This window comes from Centroberyx gerrardi, chromosome 14 (genome assembly GCF_048128805.1).
Source record: "Centroberyx gerrardi isolate f3 chromosome 14, fCenGer3.hap1.cur.20231027, whole genome shotgun sequence".
Classification (NCBI taxonomy): domain Eukaryota; kingdom Metazoa; phylum Chordata; class Actinopteri; order Beryciformes; family Berycidae; genus Centroberyx; species Centroberyx gerrardi.
This window is the reverse complement of record NC_136010.1, coordinates 21,138,438-21,155,283: the sequence shown is the minus strand read 5'-3', so window position 1 is coordinate 21,155,283 and position 16,846 is coordinate 21,138,438. Positions and strand designations below refer to the sequence as shown.

At 42.5% G+C, this 16,846-nt stretch overlaps 2 protein-coding genes across 2 annotated transcripts in view; both read right to left on the bottom strand.

Annotated features, from left to right (window-relative positions):
* Positions 1-6,364, bottom strand: part of plekhg5b (pleckstrin homology domain containing, family G (with RhoGef domain) member 5b) — a 57,286-nt gene extending 50,922 nt beyond the window's left edge. Inside the window, exon 1 of the mRNA XM_071902636.2 lies at positions 6,238-6,364. Coding sequence (XP_071758737.2) covers positions 6,238-6,319 — 82 coding nt within the window. The 5' untranslated portion in view covers positions 6,320-6,364. The remainder of the gene's footprint in view (positions 1-6,237) is intronic.
* Positions 6,365-9,138: 2,774 nt separating this feature from the next.
* Positions 9,139-16,696, bottom strand: nol9 (nucleolar protein 9). The gene is made up of 13 exons (XM_071902628.2): positions 16,366-16,696; positions 15,433-15,965; positions 15,034-15,244; positions 14,758-14,888; positions 14,409-14,544; positions 14,143-14,239; positions 13,513-13,610; positions 12,971-13,138; positions 12,620-12,872; positions 11,894-12,008; positions 11,343-11,517; positions 11,022-11,155; positions 9,139-10,317 (listed from the first exon to the last, which is right to left on the bottom strand). The coding sequence occupies exons 2-13, from the start codon at positions 15,904-15,906 to the stop codon at positions 10,198-10,200; spliced, it is 2,112 nt and encodes a 703-aa protein (XP_071758729.1). The 5' UTR covers positions 15,907-15,965; positions 16,366-16,696; the 3' UTR covers positions 9,139-10,197.
* Positions 16,697-16,846: the final 150 nt, after the last annotated feature.

Here is a 16,846-nt window from a genome sequence, read left to right as displayed (position 1 = left end):
GAAAGATTTATTCCTTTTTATGAATGCACCAAGTCTGCGATAACTGGGCTCAGCTATTTCTGTGGAGGTACAATGCACACATTGGGAAACAACCGTGCCTCTTGGAGATGAGAAAGACCCAATGATCTAGATGCTGAACTAAGACAATACGGTCTACTTTTCTAATGTCGTTGTAAAACAGTTGAAGGGTTAAAACCACATGCAGTTAGATATCTCAAGTCAAGGCATAATATTCTCCCCGATGTTGCTTAAAGGTTGATGCACTGCTATTATGCGTCTAAAATGGGAAAAGAAATACTGTGAGAATGTGCTGTGCCGGCCGGGGGAAGGGAGGGACGTCGTCACACACAACGGCCCAAATGTCCAATTTTGGGATAAGAAATTAGAGGGTAGGATGGGAGCCGGTTTGCTGCTCAGCTCTGGGCTTTGCAGACATATGGTAATAATCTGAACCAGCTTTGAGCACGCGGCTTCCCTTTTAATGAAGAGAACAGTCGTGCAGCATGAGAACTAGGCTGCAAATACAAGGGCCAATTTCCACCTACTGCAGAAACAAAGAGGGAACCAGAGGAGGTACTGGGGCAGCCGCCCTTTCATCGTGTCTCCGTCAGATCACGCTTTAATAAAGACAGTTTTTACAGGCATCACATGGCCATAAACGAGCCTACCATTGTAATGGCACTAGTACTGGCATTCAAATGTGTTTTTTTTTAATTGGTGTGACCTCACCCACAGATACACCATCTATTTATCAAATATTTATCTTAGGAAAATTAATTTTGCTATATCAATTCAGGAAGGTACACTATAACGAAAACACCAGCATAAATTCTTTCCACGGTGAAGGCTTCTGGCAGCTCTGTGTTGGTACAGGGTGCATTTTTTGGCATGGTTTGGGTCCAGTCATCTGTTAGAGAGCCAGTCAGAGTCTAATCGCGACCAGGATGCACATAGGTGAGACCATTGTTTCCATTGCCAATTCCAAGTATGAAACTTTGAGTATATCTGTCAATACAAATATTGGTGCAAACTTGTTTTTTCTCTTAAATTACTACACAGGTGTTAAGAAACCATTTCTATGAATCCATTCTGCATGGGATCGTTCTTATCCTTCTGCAAACAGAAAGCACAGTGCTCAAACTGCAATATAATGATGGCACTAACCTTCCATAAAAGGGAAAAATACATTGCCTAAAACATGGCTGAGTTATTCTGCACTACTTATTTCTATTAACCCCAGTTCACTAATGACGTTTTGTAGAATTTAACCTTATTCAACTGTTGCTCTCATATTAAGTATGTAAAAATGTACTGTAAACATAGGTTTTAGCAGCATTTACAGCATGTCTTTGATTGAAGCAACTTATATCAATGGATCAGATAAGTGTTTTTCCAATATGCCATCCAGCATTATAGGCTAATATCATCTCGATACCAATGCTCAGAATCAAATCATGCACCTCTCAACAGAACAGTCCCAGGCACTAGCCCTCATCCCGTGATCCACTCTTCCCTGATGCCAGCAGTGCCTTCAAGGATAACAATTCCCCTACTGACAACTTATGGGTAATCACTCACTTGTTTGAAAAGCATAACAAATGTTGCCATCAGGCCTTTTATGAACCTATTCAGATATTTATTGGGAGCTGTTGATACAGTGCCAGGAACAGTGTCTTCCACTGCCATGATGGTGATGGAAGGAGCAGCTGATCCCTCAGGATCATTATTTTGGAGAAAAGCGTTGGCCTTGTCATCCGGGAAATTAATGCAGCAAACGCATGCCAGTAAACACACCTTACACCAGTACAAAACCTGTATCACAAACAGGGTTCTTCACCCAGGTGTTTCAAATATATTTCCCACACCCTGAATATAGAAAGAATTAGATTATATTCAAGCACTTCTAATTTAAATTAGTGTGAGGACAGAAATAGCAGGTGATACCTCCTAGTAAGCCCAGCCTGAATGAATTGGCTTCGCAACAGAATCACACTCACTGAAGTATTAATGGGGTGTTGAGAAATGAGCGTTTGAGCGAGTGCGGGTACGACTAGACTGTAAATGAGTCTGTACCAGTGTGTGTGTGCGCACACTGGGGAAAAAGTGTGTGAGCCGGAGTGTTGACAGAGAGAGTGCAGTTGAAGGCTTGTGCGTGCCCATGTGGAGGAGGTTTGGGGTTATATTTAGCAAGGTGGCCCATCAAATAGGCTGAGGTTAACCCTTCACCAGCAGACGAAGACTAGGAGTTGCTGGAGACTTTTCCGCATTAGTGCCCCATGTAAAAGGAAAGACAAATACGTTTACAAATAATACAGTACAGAAATGTTATTGCCCATATAATTGGTTCATTGTGTCAGCTTCAAATCACATTTCTGACAAAAAGATTATTAGCTAAATATGATAAAATTATTTAATTTTTAGTTGTTTTTTTCTTTTTTTCTTTTCTTCTCCCATTTTTTCATTACTAATTCCCAATGTGCTCCACAGCCTGTCACTGCACACACAAAAAAAACAAAAAAAAGGCTGTATTGATTATTATGAGTACAGCCTGTGCCTGGTAATTTATCCATCAACATTACCGCTGTTTTGCTGCTGAATGACAATGCCACAGACAGCAAGCCTTGGCATGACAAAACTCAGCAAGTGAATGGGAATCTCTATCTAATGTAAAAATACACACCCAACTCTACAACATGTGGATTACATTTGACCCTTATTCACACAAACATGGAAGACCTGTGGCCAGATTAGTAACAGTAAGTTAGTATTCTAATACAAGTATTCTAATATTTTCTTCCATTAGTAGCCTATGCACTGAGATCTCAGCCATCAGAACCTTTACTGCAAGAAAAGGGTGTGTAAGACCATCCCCACCAAGTAAATCACCATCAGACATGTAATTTAAAAGTGCATCCTTAAACCAGCACTTCAGAGGGACAAACAACCACTCTGCAACTTGTTGATATGAATAATCCCATAATTGAAACAATCTGGTTCAAATTGCAGGGGGGGGCTGCCCTTCAGAAGCCCCCCAATAACAGACTCAACAAAAATCAAAACACTTATTCCATGAAAGTACGGTCATTGTCATGTGGAAAGCTGCAATGTCCATAAACAGTCATTTAGCCAGGGTGGAGGTTCAACGTGTGGAAGGATACATTCAGAGATAAACATTTGTCATTATGTTTCAAAAGTTAAAGAAGGTGTGTATGTGTGTGTATGTAACCTCAAGACAGAGCATCTAATTATCCAATCCACTGTCTTCAGAGGAGCAGCACATCACTGGTCCCTTTACAACATGATGGGATCCAAAGAACAGACAGCAGTGACGGTGCTTTAGTTATCTTAAATTAATATCTAAATGTGTTTCGAATGAACAACCCATTTGACAGATGGGGTTTCACAACTTGAAACAACACTTCGGTCAAAATGGAAACTGACTAATGACCACATGCACAAGCCCATTCGAGATTAGGGATTCTATACGCAAATTCAATTAGACTTAAAATGCAAAGCAGAGCCCAGTGGTCGGTTCTCTGTCTGATGATACAAAATAGCTGAATACAAGAAGCACAGAGAATACCCCTTGGGGCAAAAAGGCAGTGCACCGTCTGCAATTTGAACCCAAGAAACATGTCTACTGCCGCGAAGCGATGGCCCACAAAAATGAGGCTAATAGCTGCACAAAGTACTTAGAATAAGGGTAAGAGGAGCCGACGACAGAAGAGCACTAGAACAGTATCGGCTTCTGCAGCCACTTCCAAGGGTCCTGAGAGTCCTTTTGTAAGAGTGAAGGATGATGGGAAAAGAAACGTGAGAGAGAGAAGGAAAAAAATGGCCTCCAGCTGTGAGCATATGTTTATGAAAATGACTTCATCCGTGACTGATAACGGTGGAACTGACGTTGCAGTGAGGTACTGGTTTACAAGGTGGGAGAATGACATCTTCCCACAATAAACCGCACACCTATCATATCTGTGTACTATGATATTAATGAGTCAGAGCCACATTAATCTTACATAGCGCTGTCGGGTCCCACCAAGTCACAACAAGAGCTGGGACTATAGCCATAGTGATGTGCCAATATTGGTCTTCACCGAATAGGTCAGTGTCAGTATATGTTCCCCTGATAAAATGAGCACAACCCTTTATAATTGTTAGTGATCGTTTAAAGTAATTTAAACAGGATTTATTCAATTTTGGGCCCTGGGCTGAAAAAGTGTAAGAACCCTTTGCTGTAGGGATTTCCACATGCAGGACGTACAGCAGAAAACTGATGAGAAGGAAATGAACATTCTGGCAGGCAGAAGGAAGAGGATCAGAGAGTCGTTGCATCGGTGCGTGTTGACTTGTTTTTCCATTACATTCAATACCACATATCACATTCAGTCACGAAAAAGCAAGCTGCTTATATTACAAGGTGTAGAAGTCGTCACTGCGGGGCGAGAAATGGTAGCCTCAATTTGAGCAGCCTTTATTGTATTGTAACACCGATTGTATAGTCGCAATTACCACTGCAGCAATTAAAAACTTATTACTGAGCCTGTTAACAACATCAAGTGCAGTGTGGAGGGAGGTGGCCTTAATAAAACAAATAGAGGGCGTCATGCAAAGAAATTGCAATAAGATGAAACCGTCGCACATAAAGCTGAGATAATTGTTCTTCAGCAGTGAAAGACAGGAGAGAGAAACAAAAAAAAAAAGCAGAGCAAATTCTACCACCAGAGCCCCATGAGGAAAAGACAGAAAAGTAAAAGGGGGGGAAGGAGAAAGGAAATTACTGTAGAGAGAAAAAAAAGTGGAACAATGGATAGACAGTCCGAAGAAGGAAGTTTGAACTGTAACGAGCCACGAGCCAGGCCAAAATCCCTAACACACACACACACACACACATACATACATATAAACACCCCATGGCATATGCACCCAGATTATAGCAGTCAGGAGAGGCTCAAGTTTTGTAGTCTTGTGGCTTGGAAGACTGAACACTCCAAATGTTCCCTCAGAGCTTTGCAGCTTTTTCAGATTAAAACCCACACACACTCTGTTCAAAAGTTTCTTGCTGCAGTGCTGCACCGAAATAACTGGAGACAAATTTAGTCTTATGCTATCTAAATCAGCACTGAAACCTATCCATGCAATCACTCATCTGAGCGGGGAGATCATGCATCCTTTCCAGGGATGTCCCCATATACGATGAGTGACACTTTTAGCACCGTGATTTAGGCTAATCAATCAGGAGGAGCGGAGTTTCTATCCCGTGTTTTCGTTTTTTGGTGGTGGACAGAGACCAGACGAGACATCTGCTCCCAGATTAGACCAGTGTGTTTAAGACAGGCTTAAGACTCTGGTGGCCTGGAACACTGAAGGGTTCCAGACTCAACCAATTAGGGCCACTCAACTTTAACTCCATGCTTACTTCACTCACTGTACTTAACCATGGGGCTGCCAGCACTGCATAGATCTACAGCATACTTACACCTGCAGAGCCTACGGGGAGAGCTGAAAACTGAGCTTGATTGTGTTCAAGTCCAGATATCACAAAGGGAAATTTCATTTTGAACCTTTGAATTATGTGCTGAGAAAGAGGGGGGAAGGGGGGGGGGGCAGGTCTGGAAAAATGCAATAAATAGTGCTGGTTGGAGATTTACATGAGGTATAGCCTAAGATCTATGATGAGTCTATGCTGAGTAGTCCCAAGTGCAATATGCTCTTCATCACCAGGGGAACTCTGGGATCAGAGCGTGCTGTCTGACTAAAATCTCAGACTGAAATACTTCTGCTTCCAACTGGGATAATTTCCTCAGGTCACTTTGCCAAATCCAGTCATAACTGGAGAGTCTGGGCCTTGGTGGCTGTACTGGTGGAAAGCATGAAGCAAAGATTATGGTGCCTGAGGATCAAAGTCATGAGGGCTGCTCTCCTTTTCCTCCCTTTTCCCTTCCTTTCTGACTGTTTAAAAGGCTGGTTCAACTTATTGCACAATTGAGAGTGAATTACACCGGTTACTCTAGGTGACACCACGTACTGGCACATAAACAACAACGCACGCTGTGACTAATTGTGTGACTGATGCTGACTTAGGCATGAGTAATGAACCTGCAGGTTTATATTGAATCCGATCCAACAGCTTGCCAAATTAAGCTGCTGACGGTGTATAAGAATCTTTTTTTTTTTTTTTTTTTATAAAGAAAACATTAGCAAGACAAGTAGATGGCTTCATAAATTTTTACTTACTGAGTCGTAATCGGAGACCCAGCCAGCTCCTTGGTGGCGATTTGTGCAGAACTGAATTCATGGTCCACTTGTTTGGCACCATCGATGCGTGCAAGCCTTAAAATCTCCCCCGACACCTCCTCACAGGTCTCGTCTGTCTGTCGGTGTGGCAGGCTCAATGCTGGTTCCCCCGGTAATGTTCAACAGTCGTCTCTATGCCATTCTCACATTCTCGTCATTTATCCTCATTTCAAAAGCTAGACAGTGGAGCCCCTTTCTTTAAAAAAAACCAAAACAAAACGCGGTGCGCTCATAAGATCTGCTCGGTGGCGAGTACAAAGCTGCAGCTCACATCACGGCGAAGAAACAGAAAAGAAGAGTCGCCCCCAAAAATATCATTCCGCAGTCAAAACACAGCGCAAAATGAACAGCGGGTGAAACAGCCGAATGAGGTACAATGGCGAGCTGGACGCCGCAGTAAGCTGTAAATAACCTGTTGCTGCTGGCTGCACACAAGCGAGAACAAATCTCCTCGACGTCCACTGAAAACGTTTGGCTCGGTCTTAGAGCTCCGTGCGGCTCAAGTATGGGAACGGGATACTAATAAAAGCCGTCTCCGGGGCCTCTAACACGGCTGGTCCGCCGGTGAAACCCCCTGGATCAACTTTACTCAACGCGCTACTGAAGTTGAAGGCAGTCTCCCGCTGCCTCGTCTCGCCGTCGGCGGTCAGTCCCTCTCTGATCAACCATCAGCTCTCCTCCATTCATTCAGACAACCTGGAGCTACAAAGGCTGGTTGCAGTTTGTGCGCGCGGTGACACAATGTGGCAGCTAGAGGCGCCAGAGACGCGCGTGCATATCTATATGTAACAGCATAGGCCAGGGGTTCCCTAACTTTTCCATATCAAGGACCCCCAAAGAGATATCTATCATACAAATTGATGAGATTTTGCCTCAAGGACCCCCATTTGAGAAGATGATATGGCTTGGTATAGAATGATATAGGCTACCTGTCTGTACTGTAGGTAGGGAGAGAACCACAGTGGGAGAGTGAAAGTTATGATCCAAAATAATCATCTTTGTTCATTCACTCTTTGTTCCAACTTGTAGGGAGGGGAATGACAGTGAAATTAAACTATTCCTCATTTTGCTGGGGACCCCCTGGAAGCCTCTCAAGAACCCCATCTTAGTAACTGGCATACGCCGACGAATAAACTCATAACTGCAAGCCCTGCCATCTGAAGACTCAATGAACCCACTGAGAACAGCTGGAGAAAGTAAAAGTAAAATCCAACTCAGAGCTTCATAATTAGGTTTAAGAAATAGGACATTCTGTTATTTTTGTGTGACACTTGTTTGTGAAAATAGTCTAACCATGGCAGTAAATTGCCTGCAAAGTGTGGAGTTACATTATGCATTTTTGAGTGGAGGATGCCAAATTTGAGCGGTTATAATGGCACACTGCCGCTCCATTGTTCCTTTATTCAGCATAATCTCAACAAACTTGCAGTCACTCTTTGCAGTATATAGTTGCACTGTTTGCCTGGGAAAATAACACATTTAGAGATTTGGGCAGTGTGGCATAGATAAATAACTTGAGAGAAATAGGGTTGTCACCAAGGGTTTGTGTTGCCACCAGCGGCATAGCAGTGGACAACCTATTATTAACCATGAGCCTAGAATAAAACCAGCAAGGCCGAAGTTTCTGCATGACTGTGTCTGTTGGACAGGTGCTCTCCATACTTTCTTGGATGATGTTCAGGGCCTTAACCGGATCAAAAGCCTCATTGATTCTGCCAGGGGCTCCATATGAGGAATATTCATTTTCTGAAAAATACCCCATAGCTTTCATTTTTTGAACAGCAGTAGGACTACCACCCTATTCTTTTTGCTTTACCTACAGTACATGAAGTGTATTCATTTCCATACATTAAGCACATGCTTTCTCTCATCACTGTTGAGATTTTGTTTCCAGGTAACAAGAAATAGGTTTAACATACTGCAGGCCTTCATTTGGAGGAGGTTTTGAATACATGTCAGCAGTCCAAATGAATCTGGGAAGTGAAGACATACTGTATATTCATTCAAAACCTCTGTGACTCCTGTTTTCCAGTTGCAAAACAAATAAATCTAGGCAAAGGCCTAACAAATTAACCAGAAGACAACACCCACATGCAACTGTACTGTATACCTCCTTTTATCAGCATCCACCTTCATATAAATTAGGTGGCTTGATCTACAAATGATATAGATTCCATCAGCTGTGTGCTGTGTGTTTATTCCTAGTCCATTCAGCTGTATGTGGACTGTCTGGATGGCACCTCCAACGAGTGGGATTTCTCTTTGGGTTGCATGAGCTCTATGGGAAAACGTCTGTCCTGACAAAGCAAAAACAATGACGCAGCTAGTGTAGCTCTGCTCTGTTTGTATGCTCCCACCCTCAACAAAGGGATGGGAAACAGTGAACAAAGCAAGGCAAGGGGGCAGAGAGGGGATGTTAAAACAGCCCACTTAACAAATTAGCAATTCTCCACAGCGTGAATGGATGTTTACGACCGAGTCCTCCTTCATTCTTCCAGTCAACTGAGCAAATAACGACAAAGTTCACAGTTTTCATGCAGTGACAAGTATGCTGGCACATACATGGGGTAATGATTTCTTATGTTAGTTTAGTTGTTTTGGGGTGCTAAAAGAATTATGGAATATCCTCTAGTTCCTCAATTCATCAGTAATACAGGCCTGTCTGTCATAAGAAGTCCTTCTTATGACAGACCTTCTTCTAGTCTTCTAGTCCTTTATACGCATCTACTGTATGTGCTTATGAGAAAATCTGCTACTGTTTGGAAGACAGGCCCAGCATGCATTGTGTATCTGAGCACCACTGCCCCCTGGAGGGTAAAAATGGTAAAAATGAGCACCATCTAAGAAACAAAGTGAACTTTATTTTTCCACATAGGCCTAGAAAATCATGAAATCACCATCATGAAACAAAACTAACATTTTGCATTTACAAGACTTTGTGGATTACCTGTAAGTGCAGAAACACTATTACCTCCTTTCAACCCAATAAGAAATGTATAACAGTTGAGGCAGAGTTGTAGTTCAACAGCATAAAGATCAGAATTTGCCAGGCCAGAATTTGTGCCAACCCAGTAAAACATCATTCACTGGTATAAAAAGGAAATAACACTAACAGGCTTCCTTTATGAGCTCTACAGATTAAGTCATGTGAAAAATTCCTCCCTAAACTCTGCCTTGCACTTTTATTTACTTTAATGTTGAATGTAAGCAGAAACAGAGCGAAGTGTCTTGGCAGTGGACATTTTATCATATCAATAATCCAGCTGTCAAAGATAAACCGACTATAAACAGACTATATGAGCAGGTTCGATGGCCATGGTATGTATGATATGTACAATTGTTGATGCATGATTGTACGACGATTCATCATTTTGTCAAGTTTAATTGCGAAAGAAACAACGCTTGTAACAAAGCTTAAAAACGACCACCAGTCACATTGGTCTTCAGACAGGCTAGAGTCAATGACAAGAAAAGCACAAACTCAACAAAAGTCATTTCTCATTTAATATTTTGACACGTTATGTATTCAACGTCGGCTTTGGAATGTCACCTACCAGGAAAAGACATCAAACAAGAGCTTTAACTGCAAGTTATGATATTATTGTCCGTGTGATAGAAAGCACAGAAACTCAAAACTACTTGACGCCGCTGTCAGAAACATACTCAGCAGGGTGTTGGACATGGTGAGAACAGCAGAGCATGTCCAACTGAAGTCCACTGACAGAAGGAGCAGGCCGCCTCCAGCAGAGTCTGTAATATCGGCCACTCTGTCAGACTGAACCTTGAAGTAAAAAAAAACATCCTCCCACTCAACCTCAGTTCTGCACATTCAAAGGCCAATCCCGGCTTGGTGTGACAAGCCGGTCGACAGAAAAAACAGATGTTGTTGTGTACAAAATGTCAGCGCATCCCGATTTGACCAGGCCTCGCCAATCCCTTGAAGACGCGCAGCTTTCCTGCCCCAGTGAGATCAAAACTGTAGTCTGTGGTGACGTAGGGCATCTCTCCCTCAAAGCCCGGCTGCAACAGAGACAGAAGGAACCATAAATCACTGCATGAGGAGGCTTGGGACAAATATCTGTTCGTGTGCTAGTCAAGTTTAATATATAAAGGTAATAGAATAGCTTTTTGACAGAACAGGAAGGTGACAAGTAGTACATTCTCCTGTGTGTTTACAACAGGGTTGGGATCAATTCATGAATTAACTCATCTATTTCAATTCAACTGAGGAATTGGAATTTGAGAAAACCTACAGGAAACAGAATTGAAATTTCGGAAGGAATTTAATTCAGTGAAATTCAGTGAAATAACATGTTTTTTGTTTTTTTCTTACCACATATCTGAGATTACACATAGTGTTATACATTATCAATACTGGATATCATAAAATGTTAAAGGTTTCTTTCAGGTGGTAACATGTAATCATAATACATACATTATGATTGAATGTATTTGATTTATTTAACTGTCTTTTATTTGATTCATAATGTTTGATTTATAATGTTTAGCAAGTCAAGACAACCTCTCTTAGAAGTGGAATTTCATGGAATCAAATTCTGTTTCCTGTCATTCCAATGCAATTCCAACTCTTTTCATTAAAGCTGGGTCCAATTCCAATTCGAGTAATTGGAATTTACCATGCACTCTCAATTCAATTCATGAATTTATGAATCAACCCTGGTTTACAGTGTACTGTGTAAGAAATGAAAGAGCTGCCCTCTGACCTGTGTTATGACGATGCAGGACGGTAGCGAAATGGCTCCCAGGAGGAGACAGTTGACCTTCCGAAGGATGGAGGGATCCACAGGGGTCAGCAGGAAGTACAGACCTCGCACCATGTCAATACCTCGAAGCACACCTAGCAGAACAGACCACAACACACAACAATTACCAACGCTGAATCTTTACATTCCATACAACTTCAATCACTTAATCCACAAAGAGCGATCACTTTGAGGATCAAAGCGCATTCATTTGAAGATTCATTCGGTGGTGAGGAGTGAAAGATGACTTATGCCCACACAAAAGTCAGGCAGGATACGTACCAAAGCCCACACATGGGCAGATGGGTGCCTGGGAGAGCAGGACCGGGCCTCCCCTACTCGTTACTTTCTCCCCCAGGCAGCACAGCCCCACCAGACTGGCATTGGCAGCGTAAAGCATGTGACTGGGAGCCACCTCGCAATGGGTCACACCTACAGCCACCGCTGACTGGGGAACCTATAGGGGAAATTAAAAATGAAATTGGATTATGCATAAGAGATTGAGGAAAAAAAAAAAAAGAGTAAGTCTACAGTTACAGTCTTTGTGCAAAAGATGCAGTTCCCTCTTTGGGCCAGTTAGTGACACACTTAAAATTCCCATTGTGGAAGAATTTTTTTTTAATCTAATGGGAGTAGCTTGTAGGTCTTTAGGAAACTTCTTTCTAATAGTGAATTACACATGTGTACAAAATATGAATATGAAGCACAAACAGGCATTCTTACAGGCTTTTCAATTCATTGCTACAGTGCCACCCTTGGGAAAATCCAACATTTTTCTGGGACTCCATATCAAGACCACCTCACACAGCTGAAAGCACAGCCTTCTCATGTACCTGGTACGGGGTGAGGCAGTGTAGTGGTCTGACGGGGCCTGGGTCAGGAGACTGCATCTGACTGAGGTAGGCCAGCAGCGACAGCTCTCTGTGCTCATTAGTGCGCTGGTGTTTCCTGTCAGATGCAACACACACCAGAGGACACACATGCACCCACACACACAAATTTACTTTAACTAAACATCTGCTTTATTCTCCTATGTATAGCTTACATAAGTTAAACGTGAAGACTTTCATTACAAAATTAAAGTAAATATGGCATAAAACAGTGTTGCCTTTACATTACTTTGGCTGCAGTGCCCCCCACAGCAAAAAAATGTAATTACAATAAAACAACAAAAACAAAACAATCCTAATACAACTGCAATTATAGCATGACTGCCCATATATCACCATATAAATCTTCAAATAAAATCCATTCTTTCTGTAACAATTACTGGAACTGATACTGTAATGAGGGCAGGAGTGAACCTGAGTCTAAGAACCAATAATAACACTGTAAAAGCATAAATCATTATGGAATATCATCAACGTTGAGTGTAGCCTAAACCAACTACAGATCTTTGTTTGCAAGATATTCATATTTTCAGGCTGGGATCATCTGTCAGTCTTTACTCTACTGGCTTATCACAAAGGGAATGGTGGCCAATAAGAGAGCTAGTGGTTTGGAATAATGAAAGCTTTCAAATGTTCATGCCAACATAAGGAAGTGGTTGGAATACTTACGCTGTTCCTTGGCGTCCTACTCCCTGAAAGTCTGATTGTACGATGATGTGAACGTAGCTTCTGGGGGGGCTGTGGCTCTCTGTAAACTCGTCCAGAGCAGTCTGGGCAGGCGGGTGTGTCTGGCACCCATGTGCTGTCCGCAGAAACTCTGGGGTGAGGGCGGGACACTGGGTGGACCCACCGTGACCGAGCTGCACTACATGCGAGACGGGGAAGAAGCGGATCATGTCCACCAGCAGTTGGAATCCAAAGCCTGTGGAAAGCCAGGACAAACACATGCTTAGGAATTGTTTACAAAAAGATGAAGTTACCCATTTTTTTTAGCTGTTCATGGAAGGGGGCAGAGCTGACCTTTGACCCAGCCCATGGTGTTGATGATGATGGGGGTCTCTCTGCTCTGGGAGCGTTGGCGCCATAAGGACTTGAGGGACTCCAGGTAGCGGTCCAAGTCCAACTCGCATGACGACTGGCCATAGTAGATCATGTGGTCTGGTGTGCGCTGGTGTGTGAAAGGAGGACCTGGAAAATAACTCAACATAAGTCTCCTACTTCTTCCCTCCCACACAAATAGTACAGACATATAAGCTAAAAAATATATATATATCTCCGACAGAAATATTGACAGATACTCTGGCACCATCTATAAAGAGGTTGTGTATTAACAATAATTAATGCTTTGTATAGCACTTTTGGAAAACTGCTTTAACAATCTAATAACAGCGAACATCACACTCATATTAAAACAAGTCAAGAAGGCACTAAAAGATAAAAAGATAGTAACACATGATAAAATGATATAATTGTAAAAAATGATGGGATAAAGTAAAAAGAATCTATGTTTTAATTAACAGGATAAAGAAGTGATGTGAAGTAACAGGGAGGACGCAGCGTACCCAGAAGTGGCTCTCTGACAGTAGACAAAGACAGACAGCCGGCAGGGGTAAACTCTGTTTGGCCCAGGTCAGCTTCCAAGTAATCTATACTAGTTGTGCTGCAAACAGACACACACACACACACACAACACACACACACTTAGCCTACTTTGAAAACATCAGAGCATACCACCATGTCAATACCAAAAGCACTCCCATGTATACCACACTGCTTTGCTGTCGTAAGATGAAAATTTAATGATACTAAGAAAAAAAAAAAAAAAATAGAAGATAAACAGAAAAATAGACTATAAGCAAGGATATAGCAAACGGGGTTATAAAAACCAATTTCAACACTGGAACATGTTAAGTAGAATCATGTATGAATGAAACGCATAGCGAAAAGTAGGGACTGCGCTATTAGAATGTGCAAAACAACATTAGAACTTACTGAAGCAAAGAAAAAATGAATGCAAATATGTACAATATAAAAATATACCAAAAAATAAAAAAATAAAAAAACATTATAAAAATATCAATATACATGCAATACTGTATATACCAATGAGAAGCAGATACGTGAATTTACATGATGATATACATGATGTGCAAAATGTGCGCCCTATTCATGTTAACAAGATGAGAACTTACTGATTTAGTAAGGTGTTGATGAGGGTGCGGATGAACGTTGACTTGCCCACATTCTTAGTCCCACATACAAGGATCACCGCACAACCATCCATGTCCCCTATAAATTAATGAATGACACGTCTCCAATAAGTTGCCGGGGCAGCGTCGAATATCAAAAGTTTTCATTGTGTTTTAAACAGTAAAAACATGGTAATGGAGCCTCTAAAATCCGTGCATGGCATTTGTGATTTTAAACCTAATTTCTAACGTTTTGTGTGTTTGTGTACCTCTGCAGGCGCTGACCACCGCACTAAGAGCATCTCTGTAGGTCTTTGACATCGACAGGCCCTCGATGGTGCTGACCAGTGGGATCATACCCAGACCATTGAGTGGAGTGTCAAGCACAGCTGACATGAGTTCACTCTACAAGTCAGGAGGGAGGGAAAGCTTTTGTCAGACATGTCAGTATCACATTAACCTATCAAAATTAACCCGACATTAACCTATAAAAATGATGCAGCTAGTTTTCTGATTATCTGCTAATTCGGGTCCTATTCCAAATGAAATGTGGTTGGATTTATTGCGACATGGTGAATATTAGCATCAGCCACACGTAAAAAAGGTCAGTCAACTCACCATTGGCGGGCTGAACAATTCACTGAGATCTGTGAAGCTCGACAGAAACCGTGTCAGAGAAGTCTCCATAGGCTCCAGGAGGATCACAGTCGAGTTTGTGCTTATCCTTCTTACCAGCTTCTTGCGCGACGCTGGAGAAAACGCATATAAAAGGTGTAGAAGGACAGAAAAATATGTTCAGTTCCCTAGTACAATCTTTTCCTACTAAGCAGCTCACCATGCTCACCAAGAAAAGAAATCGCTAATGTGACAGACAGAGGTGCCTTATGCTTTTACCTGGTGGAAGATACTTGCGGAGGATAGCTGTGGCCTCCATTCCCTCATCTCTGGTGTCGTCGGTGCTACCCAGTGCCGTGATGGTCAGCGGACAATGGGAGGCAGGGGAGAAGAGCGGATATGACTGTTGGCCCTCTTCGATGGTGAACTCCATCACTTCCACTCGACCGTACAGGCAGGTCAAAAAGCACTTCCCGCGGAAACACAGGGTCTGGAGGAGAGAAGTATAACTCACTTGTTCAATCACACAAACACATGTTAAAAGTACATCTTCATAGTTGCTGAAGCAGCCCGATTCATCTCACTCATTGAGTGGTGGCCTATGCAGAAACTGAAGCTTGTGATTTCTTGTCACACAATGTGGACAGATGCAGTCTGTAGCTGTAATGCTTCACATACCTGACCCTTCTGCATGACCAGTACTGCATGGTTTCGACGATCATCTCTCTCTGCGCAGTAATGGAGAGACTCTCCCTCCAATCTACCTGACCTGACGGTCTCCGGGCCATCTGAGGTCTCCACACCGTTGCCCTGAATGGACTGGGCATAGGCCTTCCAGTCCTGCGAGTCATCTGATTCGTTGTCCATTGTAAACGCTGAGCTCCCATTAGCATGAGTGTGAGATTTCTTAAATCCAGGCTGAGGAGTGCTTTTCTTAGAGCCAGAGACAGACTTGGCCTTCTTCTTCAGCCTCTTGACAGCGGGCTTCTTCTTCACAGCTGCCTGGTGCTCCTTTATCATGGTGGCCATGACAGGGCTGGAGTTGAGCTCAGACGAGGTGATGGGGGGTCTGCACCGTTTGCCCCTCACGTCCTTCCACTTCAGGGACTTTGAATGGCCCTTGACTTGACTTGTGTGTTTGTTTACCTTCATGATTCTGCAATAAACAACTGTTCTTGTGTGTGCTGCCGATGAAAAACAAAGGGGGGAGCCTGGAAAGAGAGAGGGGAGATGCAAATCTTAAGAGGACAAGTTTCATCACAACCTGGCTCTGTGAGCGAAGCATTGGTAGCAAAGTACCTTAAAATGTCCACCAACATGTCCTAACAAATGCGGATTATAGGGTTAATAGACTGATATTATAGCCAGACTATAGCAGTTGATGAGCTAGCCAAGTTAACACGCATAATATCAGTTACCTGGTCAACACACGTTGACTAAATGTTAGGATAGCCAACACGTTTAGAATTAATTGACAATAAGGAACCACCTGTCAGTCAACAATGTAACGTTAATGTTAAACTTGGCGTAACGTTATCAAAGCTACCGAGGCTAACTTCAGACAGCCAGTTGCTAACGTGGTTGTATTCAGGCATGATGGAGAACACTTACCCCCCGATTGGGAAAACAACGCAAAATTGCTGGGATCGCCCTTCGCCTTTATACTGAGTGGATAGCCTTTATAATCGGAAAGTGAATCCAAGGAGCTGGCCAGCTATTGACACGTTTTTACAGCCGGCTGCGCTAACAAGCTAGCTAGCTAACCTTGGCTAACATGTGTGAGCCGAAAACAGACGCCGCGTCCAGATGGTCGACCATTTTTTACACGGAGTGCAGTCAGCTACAACAACGTTATTATCCGATATCATCATGGTATCTCAGCAAACTTATGCTAACATCAAATTAAAACTAACACAAAAACTATTTAGCTTGAAAGAATATTTTTGTTTGTAACAAAATTATTGTTATTGCTAGGCATGTAACTGGTTAATAATGGACAATAGGCGTTTTTCGCGGAGTTCGCTCGAGTCAACAGCGTCACATCCTTTTCCTTTTGCAATTTTCAGGGGCCTGCTCGAAACAAGGTGCATGT